The 15,174-nt window shown below is 35.2% G+C and overlaps 1 protein-coding gene across 1 annotated transcript; it reads left to right on the top strand.

Moving 5' to 3' along the window:
- Window positions 1–229: 229 nt before the first annotated feature.
- On the top strand, window positions 230–7,066 carry LOC140828804 (uncharacterized). The gene has a single exon (XM_073191637.1). The coding sequence runs from the start codon at window positions 1,253–1,255 to the stop codon at window positions 6,605–6,607; it is 5,355 nt and encodes a 1,784-aa protein (XP_073047738.1). The 5' UTR covers window positions 230–1,252; the 3' UTR covers window positions 6,608–7,066.
- Window positions 7,067–15,174: the final 8,108 nt, after the last annotated feature.

The raw sequence follows: 15,174 nt of genomic DNA, 5'->3' as shown, positions 1-15,174 counted from the left end.
TGAAAAATCTATGTGAATCTTGATAAATATCTTATCATTTTCTTTATTTGACATGGGCTTAGAATAAAGTGAAGAAGGAGGCCCATTAAGAGTGAAGGAGAAGCGTACAAAAGAAGGCAGCCGTAAAAGCAGAGAAGGAGACGGAAGCAGAGACGCACGGAAGCAGAAAAGAGGACGGAAGTGAGAGACAGAATAGCAGAACAGCGCGGAAGAAGGAGAAAGAAGGGAGGAAGAAGAGCAAAACCAGCGAGGAATTCCTCAAACACACTACAAATTACAGAGAATCTCTTCCATTCCTTCTTAATCATGTTTTCTGCATTTAATTTAAACACTGATTTGGACTTTTATTTTGAATTTATGGAGTAGATTTTCATAGACTAAGGCCATGATAGGGCCGAGACATATTATTTTTTGATGTTTTGAGTTTTATTCAATTAGATTATTTATTTTATTCATTGATTGATGTCGTTTATCACGTGTTCTTTTAATCTGGCCAATTAAATAGAATATTTGTTGGTTAATCTAAAACCGGAAGGCGATAGATTAATATTTGCTTCACACATCAATCAACACATGGTTAAATTGACTAGAAATAAGTATTCGATTTCAGTGTGCGACTTTAGGTTGAAAAACTGGAATTTCACAGCGATCTAATGCAGTTGAATCTAATTAAATTCAATTAGGAATAATTGGACTGTTAGATTTAATTAGGTTTATTAATTCGAGGAATCGTTTAATAAATAATTTTGGGAATTCCGTCGTGAATTAAATAATTAATTTATTGAATATGAATTTGACACGTAGATTATAAGTTGTCTCGGTACCGTTGTGCGCCTTAGTCGTTTTTAAATAACTTGAATTTTCGTCTAAATTAATAGTTTGAATTATTTTTGCTTTAGTTAATTTGTTTAAATTGTTTTATTTAGTTTTAATTAATTTATCTCCCATCATTTGAATTTTATTAGCCTAAATTAGGAAAAATAATTCGCATTCTAGTATTTAAACATCAATCTCTGTGGGTACGATACCGGACTCATCTCCAATTACTATTACTTGACCTAGTCCGCTTGCTAGATTTATTCCCAACCGAAATCGTCGGTCAAGTTTTTGGCGCCGTTGCCGGGGATTGAATTGTTTAATATTAGGATTTATTATTTTCTTGAGATTAGGTTTTTATTTAATTTTGTTGATTTTACGCATATTCGTACGTTTAAAGTTTGTTTATTTATTTTCAGGGATTATCTTACTGTGCATGAGCCGTGCTAGAGGAGACACAGAATTAGAGCCATTTGATCCAGAGATTGAGAATACTTTTCGACGGAGACGTAGAGCACAAAGGGAGAAATCCTCAGACTCTGACGTGGAAGAGCAGTTCAAACAAGAGAAGAAGGTTGAAATAGCAGGGATAGAAGCAATGGCCAACGAGGAGGATGAGCGCACTGTCTATGATCTTACTAGACAAACTACTGGAGGTTATGGTTCAAGCATTACTCGTCCTACTGTGGAAGCAAATAATTTTGAGTTGAAGCCATCCATCATTCAAATGATACAATATCAAGTGAGATTTGGAGGATCGCAGACCGAGGATCCTAATGCACATCTGGAGGGATTTCTATCTATCTGTGACACAATCAAATTCAATGGAGTGAGCACGGATGCCATAAGATTGAGACTATTCCCTTTCTCTTTGCATGGTGAAGCAGCAGAATGGCTTAGAGATTTACCAGCTGGTTCTATTACTACATGGAATGGGTTGGTGGAATTATTCATGAATCAATATTTTCCACCCGCCAAGCTAGCACAACTGCGTATGGATATTTCATCTTTTCGCCAGAAGGATGGGGAGACACTACATACAGCTTGGGGAAGATTTAGGAAGATGTTGAGGAGGTGTCCTCAACATGGTTTCTCTTCATCTGAACAAGTTCAGATTTTCTATAACGGAGTTGATCCTTCTGTGCGTTCCATGCTAGATGCGGCAGCCAATGGTAGCTTATACAGGAAGACTCCACGAGTTGCACTTGAAATAATTTCAAATATGGCTGAAAATAGTGCGGGTTGGCCAGATATTAAACGAGAAAAGAAGGCTGGAGTTCTTGAAATGGATGTGTTGAATGCACTTACTGCTAAGATTGATGGGTTGGCCCATCAATTCTCTCAGCTGCAGTCAAATCAAGCAAATCAAGTCCAAGGAATAGTCATCGAGGAACAACCCATTTTTGATGAAGAAGCAGTGAATTTTGTGGGGAATCACTGGAGACAGCAATCAAATCCATACAGTTCCACGTATAATCCAGGATGGAGGAATCACCCTAATTTGTCATGGAAGAATACAGAGAATTCCCTTAATCCATCACATATTCCTCCACTGCCCATTCCTCAACAAATGAGACAGCAAGGAGTATTGGTACCTACAGCACCTCCAGGATTCAAGCAAGAAGAGCAAAAATCAATTTATGAGGATTTTATGATGAAACATGTTGTGGGGATGGAAACGAGACTGCAAAATCATGATGCTATCTTACGGAGGTTGGATGCTCAAATGGGTCAAATAGCCAATCAATTAGCAAATCGACCCCTTGGAACACTACCAAGTGATACTGAGAAAAATCCGAAAGGAGTGAATGCAGTGAGTACAGTTATCAAGGCCGAGGAAGAGGAATCAAAGAAGCAGAATTCTACAGATATGGAGGCAAAGAATGATGGAGGAATGAAACCAAAAATGGAAGATGCTAAGGAACAGAACACTCAGACTACACGGAAGACAGGTAAGAAAGGTAAGGAATTTGATTCTAATGATAATATTGATATTAATACACTTCCTTTTCCTCAAAGAGCAAGGCAACTACAATTGGATCAACAATTTTCAAAATTTCTTGAAGTTTTTAAGAAATTGCACATAAATATTCCTTTTGTAGAGGCTTTGGCTCAAATGCCTTCTTATGCTAAATTCTTGAAAGATATTTTGACTAAAAAGAGGAAACTTGTTGATTTTGAAACTGTTAAGCTTTCTGAGGAATGTTCAGCTATTTTGCAAAATAAATTACCTCCAAAGCTTAAGGATCCAGGTAGTTTCTCCATTCCTTGCACTATAGGTAATTCTAATTTTAACAAAGCATTGTGTGATCTTGGTGCTAGCATAAATCTTATGCCTTATTCCTGCTTTGAGAAATTGGGGATTGGAGAAGTTAAACCAACCACTATTTCCCTTCAACTTGCTGATAGGTCTATTAAATATCCTAGAGGGGTTATAGAGGATGTTTTGGTTAAAGTTGATAAATTTATATTTCCAGTTGACTTTGTTGTGCTAGACATGGAGGAGGATCGTGAGATCCCCCTAATTTTAGGTCGTCCTTTCTTAGCTACTGGAAGAGCTCTCATAGATGTGCAAAAAGGTGAGTTAGTTTTGAGGTTGAATGATGAGAAGGTAACTTTTAATGTCTTTCACAGCATGAAATATCCTGGATCTTCTGATTGTTATAGAATAGATGCTATTGATGATATTGTTGAGTGTAGTGTGCAGGATACTTTGATTGAAGACCCACTGGAAAAGCTTTTGGTTAGCCCAAAGTCCACGGAATCCAGCAGAGAAGAGGTGGAGGAATGTATGAACTTCTTAGAGGGATCAAAGCCACTGCCAAGATCGGTGAATTCGAAGATTGGGGAGCTTGGACATATTCCAAAATCACTTAAACCATCCATAGAAGAACCCCCATTCCTCGAACTCAAACCACTTCCTCCTCATTTAAAATATTTATTTTTGACAGAAGAAGATAAACTGCCAGTAATTGTTTCTTCTTCCTTGACAGGTGATGAGGAAGATAAGCTCTTGAGAGTGCTGAAGGATCACATATGTGCCATTGGATGGAGCATTGCTGACATCAAGGGAATAAATCCATCCATGTGCATGCACAAAATTTTAATGGAGAAGGAGCACTCTCCCACTACTCAACCTCAAAGGAGATTGAATCCAGCTATGCAAGAGGTCGTCAAAAAGGAGGTAATCAAACTCCTTGATGCAGGTATGATCTTTCCTATATCCGATAGCAAGTGGGTAAGTCCTGTGCATGTTGTTCCTAAGAAAGGGGGAATCACTGTTGTTGAAAATGAAAATAACGAATTAATCCCCACTAGAACTGTGACTGGGTGGCGTGTTTGTATTGATTATCGCAAATTGAATGATGCCACAAGAAAAGATCACTTCCCCTTACCTTTTGTTGATCAAATGTTGGAGCGTTTGGCAGGTCATGCTTTCTATTGTTTTTTAGATGGTTATTCTGGATATATGCAAATTCCCATAGATCCCGACGATCAAGATAAGACCACTTTTACTTGTCCCTATGGTACATTTGCTTATAAAAGAATGCCATTTGGTTTGTGTAATGCTCCTGCTACTTTTCAACGTTGTATGATGTCGATTTTTCATGATATGGTTGAAAAGTATATTGAGGTTTTCATGGATGACTTTTCTGTTTTTGGTTCTTCCTTCGACTCTTGTTTGATTAATTTGTCAAAAGTGCTAAAGAGATGTGAAGAAACGAATCTTGTACTTAACTGGGAGAAATGTCATTTCATGGTAAGGGAAGGAATTGTCCTTGGTCACAAAATTTCTGAAAAAGGTATTGAAGTGGATAGAGCTAAGGTAGAGATCATAGAAAAGCTTCCTCCTCCTACTAATGTCAAAGGAATCCGTAGCTTTATTGGGCATGCAGGTTTTTATAGACGATTTATCAAGGATTTCTCGAGTATTACTAAGCCTTTAACTAATTTGCTAATGAAAGATGTTCCTTTTGTTTTTTCTGAGGATTGTTTACAAGCTTTTCAGGCATTAAAGCAAAAGTTAACCACAACCCCGATCATTGTTTCACCAGATTGGCATCTACCGTTTGAACTCATGTGTGACGCAAGTGATATTGCTTTAGGGGCTGTTTTGGGGCAAAAGAGGGACAAATTCTTGCATGTAATCTACTATGCAAGCATGACACTTTCAGGAGCTCAATTGAACTACTCCACCACAGAAAAAGAGTTGCTGGCTGTTGTTTTTTCTTTGGACAAGTTTCGGCCATACCTTGTAGGGAGTAAAGTGATAGTCCACACGGATCATTCAGCTTTAAAGTATCTCTTAAACAAGAAGGATGCCAAGCCACGATTGATAAGATGGATTCTTCTACTGCAAGAATTTGACATAGAGATCGTGGATCGCAAGGGGACTGAAAACCAAGTTGTTGATCATCTATCGAGATTGGAGAAGCCCGAGGAAGGTAAGTATGTAATTAGAGATGAATTCCCTGACGAGAAACTTTATGCCATCTCTAATTTACCATGGTATGCTGATTTTGTCAATTATTTGTCATGCAAATTTATTCCTTCTCATCTTACATATCAGCAGAAAAAGAAGTTCTTTTCAGATTTAAAATATTATCTTTGGGAAGATCCTCTTTTGATTAGAATTTGTGCAGATGACATTATTCGTAGGTGTATTCCAGCGGAAGAGGTAAGTTCTATACTTTCTCATTGTCATAGTGGTCCAACTGGAGGACATTTTGGGGCAAGTAAAACTGCTACAAAAATCCTTCAAGCTGGATTCTACTGGCCTACACTGTTCAAGGATGCACACACTTATGTTTTGAATTGCAATGAATGCCAACGTGTTGGTAATATTTCAAGGAGACACGAAATGCCATTGAATAATATTTTAATCTGTGAATTGTTTGATGTGTGGGGAATTGATTTCATGGGGCCATTTCCAGATTCCTTAGGAAATAAATATATTTTGGTGGCTGTGGATTACGTATCCAAGTGGGTGGAAGCAAGTGCTTGTAGAACCAATGATTCTAAGGTTGTGATCCAATTTTTAAAGAAAAATATTTTTGCAAGATTTGGCACACCTAGAGCCATTATTAGCGATGGGGGAAAACACTTTTGTAATCGTTATTTTGAGTCTCTGTTAACTAAGTATGGGGTCACGCACAAGGTGGCAACACCTTATCATCCTCAAACTAGTGGTCAAGTAGAAGTGTCAAATAGGGAGATTAAGAAAATTCTTGAGAAGACCATTGGATCTTCGAGGAAGGAATGGGCTAGTAAATTGGATGATGCATTGTGGGCATATAGAACAGCATTCAAAACCCCTATAGGAACTTCCCCTTTTCGATTGGTTTATGGAAAAGCTTGTCACCTTCCTGTTGAACTAGAGCATAGGGCATTATGGGCTACTAAATTTTTGAACTTTGATGTGCAAGCTACAGGTTATCAGCGTCTTCTACAACTCAATGAGCTGGAGGAATTTCGTCTTGATGCATATGAGAATGCAAAAATCTACAAGGAAAAGACAAAGAAGTGGCATGATGCAAGGATTGTGCACAGGGAATTTGAGTCTGGACAAAAAGTTCTTCTTTATAACTCTCGTTTGAAACTCATGCCAGGTAAACTTCGTTCCAAATGGTCCGGGCCTTTTACTGTTACTGAAGTTTTTCCCTTTGGTGTTGTAGAAATCCGTGGAGATTCTGGAAATCCCTTTAAGGTGAATGGCCATCGGCTGAAAATTTTTCATGAAGGAATTATGGAGCAAGAAGAGCCGAGTACCCCTTTGCACGACCCGACCTAATTTATAAAGGGAGTTGTCTAGCTATAGACGATAAATTTAGCGCTTGCTGGGAGGCAACCCAGTGATTTATTTTATTTTATTTTATTTTATTTTATTATTATTATTTTTTTTACTTTTTCAGTCTGTTAGTTTAATTCTCTGTGATTTTGGTGTGTGTAGGGAATATTGGAATGAAGCAAGATGACTTAGACTCTGGAAAAGCTAAACTGTTGAAATAAGAGATTTCCAGCAGTGAGGAATTCTACCATCCCCATGTACCACTCCATGGAACTCAAAGCACACTGCCAGGGAAGTGTTCTCTTACTATTATACATCCAAATTCTATTTACTTTTTGAAGGGTATGACACTGAGGACAGTGTAAATCTAAAGTGTGGGGGGAATTTGTGTTTTGTTTCACGACACCACACTTAGTATGTGCTTCAATGTTTAATCCTCGAGCATGAAATTTTTTTTTTTCTTTTTTTCTTTGGTTATTCTTTGAGAAACCGCACTTGTGATTACATGACACACTAATTGACTTCCTAGATTTTTGATCACTCGAGAGATTGAATCACACCTAGAATTGATTGAGATGAGCTGTAGTTGTAGCCGAAGGATTTGAGCATAAACTAGTTTTGTATCATGTTTCGAGACATCATCTAGGCACTTTAGGTCATACTTATATGAATTAATCGTGAATTGGTAAAAGGTGAGCTCATGAAAAAAAAATAAGCAAAAAAAAAAAAAAAAAAAAAAAAAGAAAAGAAACAATCTAGAACTTGTCTGATTATCTTTCGAGGCGAAAATACGGAGGAGAATGACTTAGGGATGATTTAGGCGATCTTTGGACCGTTTGAGCCTTTCGAGCCTACCCAACGCATCATTCATATCCCTAGTATTCCCTTTTGAGCCTAATAAATCGAATGGAGTGTGTCAAAGACATACAATTAGCCACCATTCGTATTCCTTCAAAGTCCCACATCAACTACCCAATTTTAGCTCATACACTATTCCTCTACCTAATTTTGAGAGAAATAAACCCCTTTAGCGCTTTAAATTTTCAATAACTCTCATGTGCTGATTGATAAGAAAAATTGGGGGAGTTTGAAAAAAAAAAAATCATGAAGAATGAGAAGGGGATTGATGAAAAAATATATATACATAAAAAAAAAAAAAAGAAAGGAAGGAGGAATATTGATGTGATTATTGAAAAAAAAAAACTAAAAAGGAATGTTGTTGAAGATTGAAAGAAACTGGAGGAAGAGGAAGAGAAAAAAATATGGGGGAATATGAATGAAAGTACAAGGAAGATGAAAAAAGTAAGCTGGAGGATGATGAAACTCAATGAGGAGGAAGATAAGAGATGAAGGAATGCGCTGAAGGAATACTTGTTTATTTTCTCTCATTTTGAATCTCCCAACCTTTATTGTAGCCGTGAGCCGTGGCCTAACATTATAAGCTTAAAAGACCTATTGACCGGGTCATATTCCTCCAACATTTAGTGGAGAAAGGTATGAAAGACAAGTTTATGGAGAGTTTCTTTATAAAAAAAAAAAAAAAAAATTCAGAAAATATGAGCACTCCTTGAACTGAAACACCTCTGAGGAATATGAGTTTTGACTTCCACACTACACACGTCTCATTATCTTGATCTTTTCTAGTGAATGCTTGAGTTTTAAAGTTGCAACGAAAGTATATTTTATGATTTTCGAAGTGTGATCTTTTGATTGAGTGTGACGGAATTTGGTATGTTGAAAAGTGTTGATTGTGTCATTTTGTGTGGTGAATCATTGAATATTCCTTCATAATATTTTTCTTCTTTTGATTTGCTCGAGGACGAACAAAGGCTAAGTGTGGGGGGATTGATAAGGCCAAATCTTGAAAAGATTTTAGGGATTTAATTTAATAATATTTGCCCTTATCTAATATTTTTATCCCTAATTATGTGCTTAATTGAATAATAATTTTAGATTTGAATAAAAGAGGAAAATGATTAAATTTGAAATAAAAGATGAATTTACAAGATTTCAAAGAAAAAAAATATCAAAAGAAAGAAAATAAAATATTTTTATTCCTTGATGATATTAAAATCTTGAAAAATCTATGTGAATCTTGATAAATATCTTATCATTTTCTTTATTTGACATGGGCTTAGAATAAAGTGAAGAAGGAGGCCCATTAAGAGTGAAGGAGAAGCGTACAAAAGAAGGCAGCCGTAAAAGCAGAGAAGGAGACGGAAGCAGAGACGCACGGAAGCAGAAAAGAGGACGGAAGTGAGAGACAGAATAGCAGAACAGCGCGGAAGAAGGAGAAAGAAGGGAGGAAGAAGAGCAAAACCAGCGAGGAATTCCTCAAACACACTACAAATTACAGAGAATCTCTTCCATTCCTTCTTAATCATGTTTTCTGCATTTAATTTAAACACTGATTTGGACTTTTATTTTGAATTTATGGAGTAGATTTTCATAGACTAAGGCCATGATAGGGCCGAGACATATTATTTTTTGATGTTTTGAGTTTTATTCAATTAGATTATTTATTTTATTCATTGATTGATGTCGTTTATCACGTGTTCTTTTAATCTGGCCAATTAAATAGAATATTTGTTGGTTAATCTAAAACCGGAAGGCGATAGATTAATATTTGCTTCACACATCAATCAACACATGGTTAAATTGACTAGAAATAAGTATTCGATTTCAGTGTGCGACTTTAGGTTGAAAAACTGGAATTTCACAGCGATCTAATGCAGTTGAATCTAATTAAATTCAATTAGGAATAATTGGACTGTTAGATTTAATTAGGTTTATTAATTCGAGGAATCGTTTAATAAATAATTTTGGGAATTCCGTCGTGAATTAAATAATTAATTTATTGAATATGAATTTGACACGTAGATTATAAGTTGTCTCGGTACCGTTGTGCGCCTTAGTCGTTTTTAAATAACTTGAATTTTCGTCTAAATTAATAGTTTGAATTATTTTTGCTTTAGTTAATTTGTTTAAATTGTTTTATTTAGTTTTAATTAATTTATCTCCCATCATTTGAATTTTATTAGCCTAAATTAGGAAAAATAATTCGCATTCTAGTATTTAAACATCAATCTCTGTGGGTACGATACCGGACTCATCTCCAATTACTATTACTTGACCTAGTCCGCTTGCTAGATTTATTCCCAACCGAAATCGTCGGTCATGGCTCACAATTTTCCTCTGGTTTTACGTCCAGAAACGGCTTCAACGCCTTCTATGAGTCGAGGATATGCTTCCCTCCAATTTTATTATAAATTGGCAAACAGGGTCTTTTTTAGTTGGATTCCCAAGACTATTAAGATGACGTTCATCTTGGAATTGTTTCCATAAACGGAGAAGTTCAATATGCACGTGTCCACTAGAATGCGTCTCAAGAGTCAATAAGATGTTATCTAAAGACTCCTTACTCAGCCCATTCTTAATGAAATCAATTTTGTCTTCTCTGTTATTGGAAACACATCCCAAAGATCTGCATCGTGTGTCACAAGTCCATCTTGCACACTTATGACAAACCCCTAACCTTTTGGCCCTTTTTTTTTTTTTTGCGTAAGTGCTTTTTCCTAATCCAAGCAAATACCGAATGAACAATGATTGTGGAACTTCTCCTCCTAATCGGACCTTAGCTTCTATTACAAGACGAATATCTTCTGGAATTCCTTTTTGAATTAGCAATCTCAATCTTTCACACCTTCCTGCATAAATTTTTTTTAGAACATTTTCAGAAACAGGGGGAAATATTTACAAATTTTTGAGAGAATTTCATCCATTTTGAAAAGAAAAGAAATGAATTTTTTTATTTATTTTTGTATCAGCAATTGTGGGAAACTGATTAAACCGACTATGAGAGCCACGGAGTACCGTTATCCGCCATTTAACCGGGAAAATAAAAAGATTAAGGAAACCTGAAATAAAAACAAACAAAATTAAATTCAACACAAAAAATCAAGGATCGGAAAGGGAAATAAACTCTTCTTTAAAGATTTCATTTTCTAAAAATGGTTTAAGCCTTTGTCCATTTACTTTAAAAACATCACCATTTTTAGGATTTTCAATTTCCACAACTCCATAAGGATACACATGTTTTACAATATATGGGCCTGTCCATCTTGATCGTAATTTTCCTAGGAATATGTGAAGTCGAGAATTATAAAGCAAAACTTTTTTACCAATCTCAAAATATTTTCTAAAAATTGTTTTATCATGAAATGATTTGATTTTTGCTTTATAAATCCTTGAATTCTCATACGCGTCATTTCTGAGTTCATCAAGTTCATTAAGTTGCAATTTAAGCAATTTGCTGGCCTCATCCATGCTTGAATTAAAAGTTTTGATCTCCCAATAAGCTTTATGTTCCAATTCCACAGGCAAATGACAATGTTTTCCATAAACCAACCTATAGGGAGACATATTCAATGGTGTTTTAAAAGCTGTTTGATATGCCCAAAGTTCATCATTAAGTAGCAGAGACCAATTTTTTCTATTTGAGTTAACAGTTTTTTCCAAAATTTGCTTTATCTCCCTATTAGCTAATTCAACTTGTCCATTTGTTTGAGGATGATAAGGAGTAGTTACTTTGTGAGTAATACCATATTTTTTCATTAATGAAGCAAATGGTTTATTAACAAAGTGAGTTCCCCCATCACTTATCATGGCTCGAGGAATTCCAAATCTACTAAAAATATTTTCTTTCAAAAATTTGATGACGATTTTATGATCATTTGTTCGACATGGAATTGCCTCTATCCATTTGGAAACATAATCAACTGCAACTAAAATATACAAGTATCCAAACGACAGTGGAAAAGGTCTCATAAAATCAATTCCCCAACAGCCAAAGATTTCAATTTTAATGATAGGATTCAAAGACATCATGTTTCTTTTTGAAATTGCACCCAATTTTTGACAATTTTCACAGATCTTGCTAATTTCTTGGGTGTCTTTAAACAAAGTGTGCCAATAAAATCCACACAGCAGGATTTTTGCAGCTGTTTTCTTTGAAGAAAAATGTCCTCCGCATGCGTCTGAATGACAAAATTTAATGACACTACTAACCTTATTGTCGGGTATGCAACGTCGAAAAATTTGATCTGGACAATACTTGAATAGATACGGATCATCCCAATAAAAGTTTTTTACCTCATTCAGAAATTTTCTTTTATCTTGGGAACTCCTTTGCGGTGGCATTTTTCCTGTCACAAGAAAATTTACTATGTTAGTAAACCAAGGTATAGTAGTTACTGAAAATAACTGTTCATCAGGAAAATTATCATCAATTGGTGCCATTTCACAAGATGATCTTGTTGCTAGTCTCGATAAATGATCAGCTACGACATTCTCGGTTCCTTTTTTTTTTATCTTTGATTACAATGTCAAATTCTTGGAGCAACAAAATCCATCGTATCAGTCGTGGCTTTGCATCCTGTTTGGTCAACAAATATCTAATAGCAGAATGATCAGTAAACACAATAGTTGTTGATCCAATCAAATAATAACGAAATTTATCTAATGCAAATATTACAACAAGTAGTTCTTTTTCAGTTGTGGAATAATTCATTTGAGCATTGTTTAAAGTTCTACTTGCATAATATATCACATAAGGCTTACCGTTTCTTCTTTGACCCAATACTCCACCGACTGCATAATCACTCGCATCGCACATGATTTCAAATGGTAAAGACCAATCAGGAGGTTGCATGATAGGAGCTGATGTTAAATGTCAAATGATTTTATCAAAAGCATTTTGACATTCTTGAGTCCACTCAAATTCACTGTCTTTTGTTAAGAGGTTACAAATGGGTTTAGAGATTAAACTAAAATCCTTTATAAACCTCCTATAAAATCCAGCATGTCCCAAAAATGAGCGAATTTATTTAATGGTTTTTGGAGGGGGTAAATTGGCAATGACATCAACTTTTGCTTTATCAACTTCAATTCCATGAGATGACACAATATGTCCCAAAACAATTCCAGAAGTAATCATGTAATGACATTTTTCCCAATTTAAAATAAGACCTTTTTCCTCACATCTTTTTAAAACTTTTTCAAAATTTTCAAGACAATTATCAAATGTACTCCCAAAAACAGTTAAATCATCCATGAAAATCTCCAAACAGTTTTCAACCATGTCGCAAAAAATGATTAGCATACATCTTTGAAATATTGCTGGGGCATTGTATAAACCAAGTGGCATCCTTCTGAATGCAAATGTTCCAAAAGGACATGTGAATGTAGTTTTTTCTTGATCTTCGAGTGCAATGGGAATTTGAAAATATCCTGAATATCCGTCAAGAAAACAGTAGTAGGAATGACATGCTACTCTTTCTCAAATTTGATCAAAAATGGTAATGGAAAATGATCTTTTCTAGTGGCATCATTTAATTTTCTATAATCAATACACATCCGCCAACTAGATGGGACTCGACTTGTTAACAATTCACCTTTTTCATTTTTTATCACTGTCATGCCAGATTTTTTTGGAACTACTTGTGTTGGGCTTACCCACTTACTATCAGAAATAGGGTAGATAATTCCAACATCAAGTAGTTTGAGAACTTGAGTTTTCACAACATCTTTCATGTGTGGATTTAATATTCTTTGTGGTTGTTGAGATGTTTTAGCATTTTCTTCTAAGTGAATTTTGTGAGTGCAAATTAGTGGATTAATGCCCTTAAGATCTTTTAGTGTCCAACCAATTGCATTTTTATGTCTTTTAAGCATATCAACTAATTTATATTCTTGATTACTTGATAGTTTAGAAGAAATTACCACCGGATATGTTTCATCTTCTCCAAGAAATGCATACTTCAATTCTTCTGGCAAGGGTTTTAACTCCAATATTGGTGGTTCGTCTTTGTTCTCATATTTCGCCTCAAATTCTTTTTCTGATCCTGGTAACGGGTGATACCTAATAAAATCATCAAGATCAGTTTCAATTTTTTCTTTAACAGTATCAATTGAACAAATATCTAATTGATCACGAGTACTCCATTCTTGAATGTTTTCTTCCACAAGAGTTTCAATAAGATTTTCATCTTCACTTTCATCTCCTTTGTCATGTGGTTGCTTACAAAGATTAAACAGATTATGCTCCAAAGTCATGTTACCAAATGACAACTTCATTATTCCATTCCTGCAATTTATAAGAGCATAAGAAGTTGCTAAAAATGGACGACCTAAAATTACAGGAATTTCATTACAAGCTTCAATAGGTTGTGTATCTAAAACTATGAAATCGATAGGATATACAAAGTTATCAACTTCGACCAACACGTCTTCTACCATACCTCTTGGCACTTTAACAGATCTATCAGCAAGTAAAAGTGTTACCGAAGTAGGTTTTAACTCGCCTAGATTGAGTTCTAGATAAACTGAATATGGAAGTAAATTCGCACTAGCTCCAAGGTCAAGCAATTCTTTTTTAACTTTTCATTTTCCAATAATACAAGAAATAGTAGGACAACCTGGGTCTTTGTATTTCAAAGCATTATTATTTTGAATGATTGCACTTACTTGTTCGGCTAAAAATGCTTTCTTTTTCACATTCAATTTTCTTTTCACAGTGCACAAGTCTTTTAAAAATTTGGCATATGATGGTACCTGCTTTATTGCATCTAATAAAGGAATATTAACTTTTACTTGTTTAAAAATATCATATATATCAGAATTCAAATTTGATTTTTCTGTATTTTTTAATGCATGAGGGAATGGTGGTGGCACTATCTGTTGATCCTCCTCTTCGCAAGTTATGGGTTCCACTTCCTTACCCTTTGGAATTGATTTATCATCATCTTCACAAGGTTCAAGAATGGATTTTTCCACAACCTTACCACTGCGAAGGGTAATAATAGATTTTACCTGATCCATCGATTGAGTTCCAGAAGTTCCAGTTTGTGAATGATGATCCTTGGGATTAGGCTGTGGTTGTGAAGGAAATTTACCTTTTTCATGAACATTAAGGGCAGATGCAAATTTAGCAAGAGTATCTTTCAAATCTGTCATGGTTTGAGCAGTTTGAGTATTGATAGACTCTTGCTTTTCAATGAAAGAATTCAATATATCTTCCAAATTCCTTTTAGGTGGAGGAACATAAGGTGCATAATTTTGAAAATTTTGTTGATTTTGGAAATGTGGTTGTGAAAATTGTGCAGCATTATCATTCCTCCAACTAAAATTTGGATGATTTCGCCAACCTGAATTGTAACTTTGAGAAAATGGTTCAAAATTTGGCCTTTTGAAATTGTTTAAAACATTGGCTTGTTCATGGAGACATTCTTTAAAAGAAGGCAAAGTGGGGCAATCTTTTGTAGAATGATCACTTGTATCACAGATGTGACATGCAATTTCTTGAACAGATTTTAATTGACCATTTTTTTCAATTCAAGTGCCTCAACTTTTCTTGCCAAAGAGGTAAATCTGGCTTGAAGATCATGTTCATCCTTGAGAGTGTACATACCTCCACTAGATGTGGGAGATTGAATATTGTTCGATGGTTCAATTGTACCTATCGTGTCCCAATTTTGAGCATTTTCAGCTAATGAATCGAGATACTCAATTGC

The sequence above is a fragment of the Primulina eburnea genome, chromosome 1 (genome assembly GCF_022965805.1).
Source record: "Primulina eburnea isolate SZY01 chromosome 1, ASM2296580v1, whole genome shotgun sequence".
Classification (NCBI taxonomy): Eukaryota; Viridiplantae; Streptophyta; class Magnoliopsida; order Lamiales; family Gesneriaceae; genus Primulina; species Primulina eburnea.
Note: the sequence above shows the minus strand (reverse complement) of the source record. Positions and strands in the feature narration are given on the sequence as shown.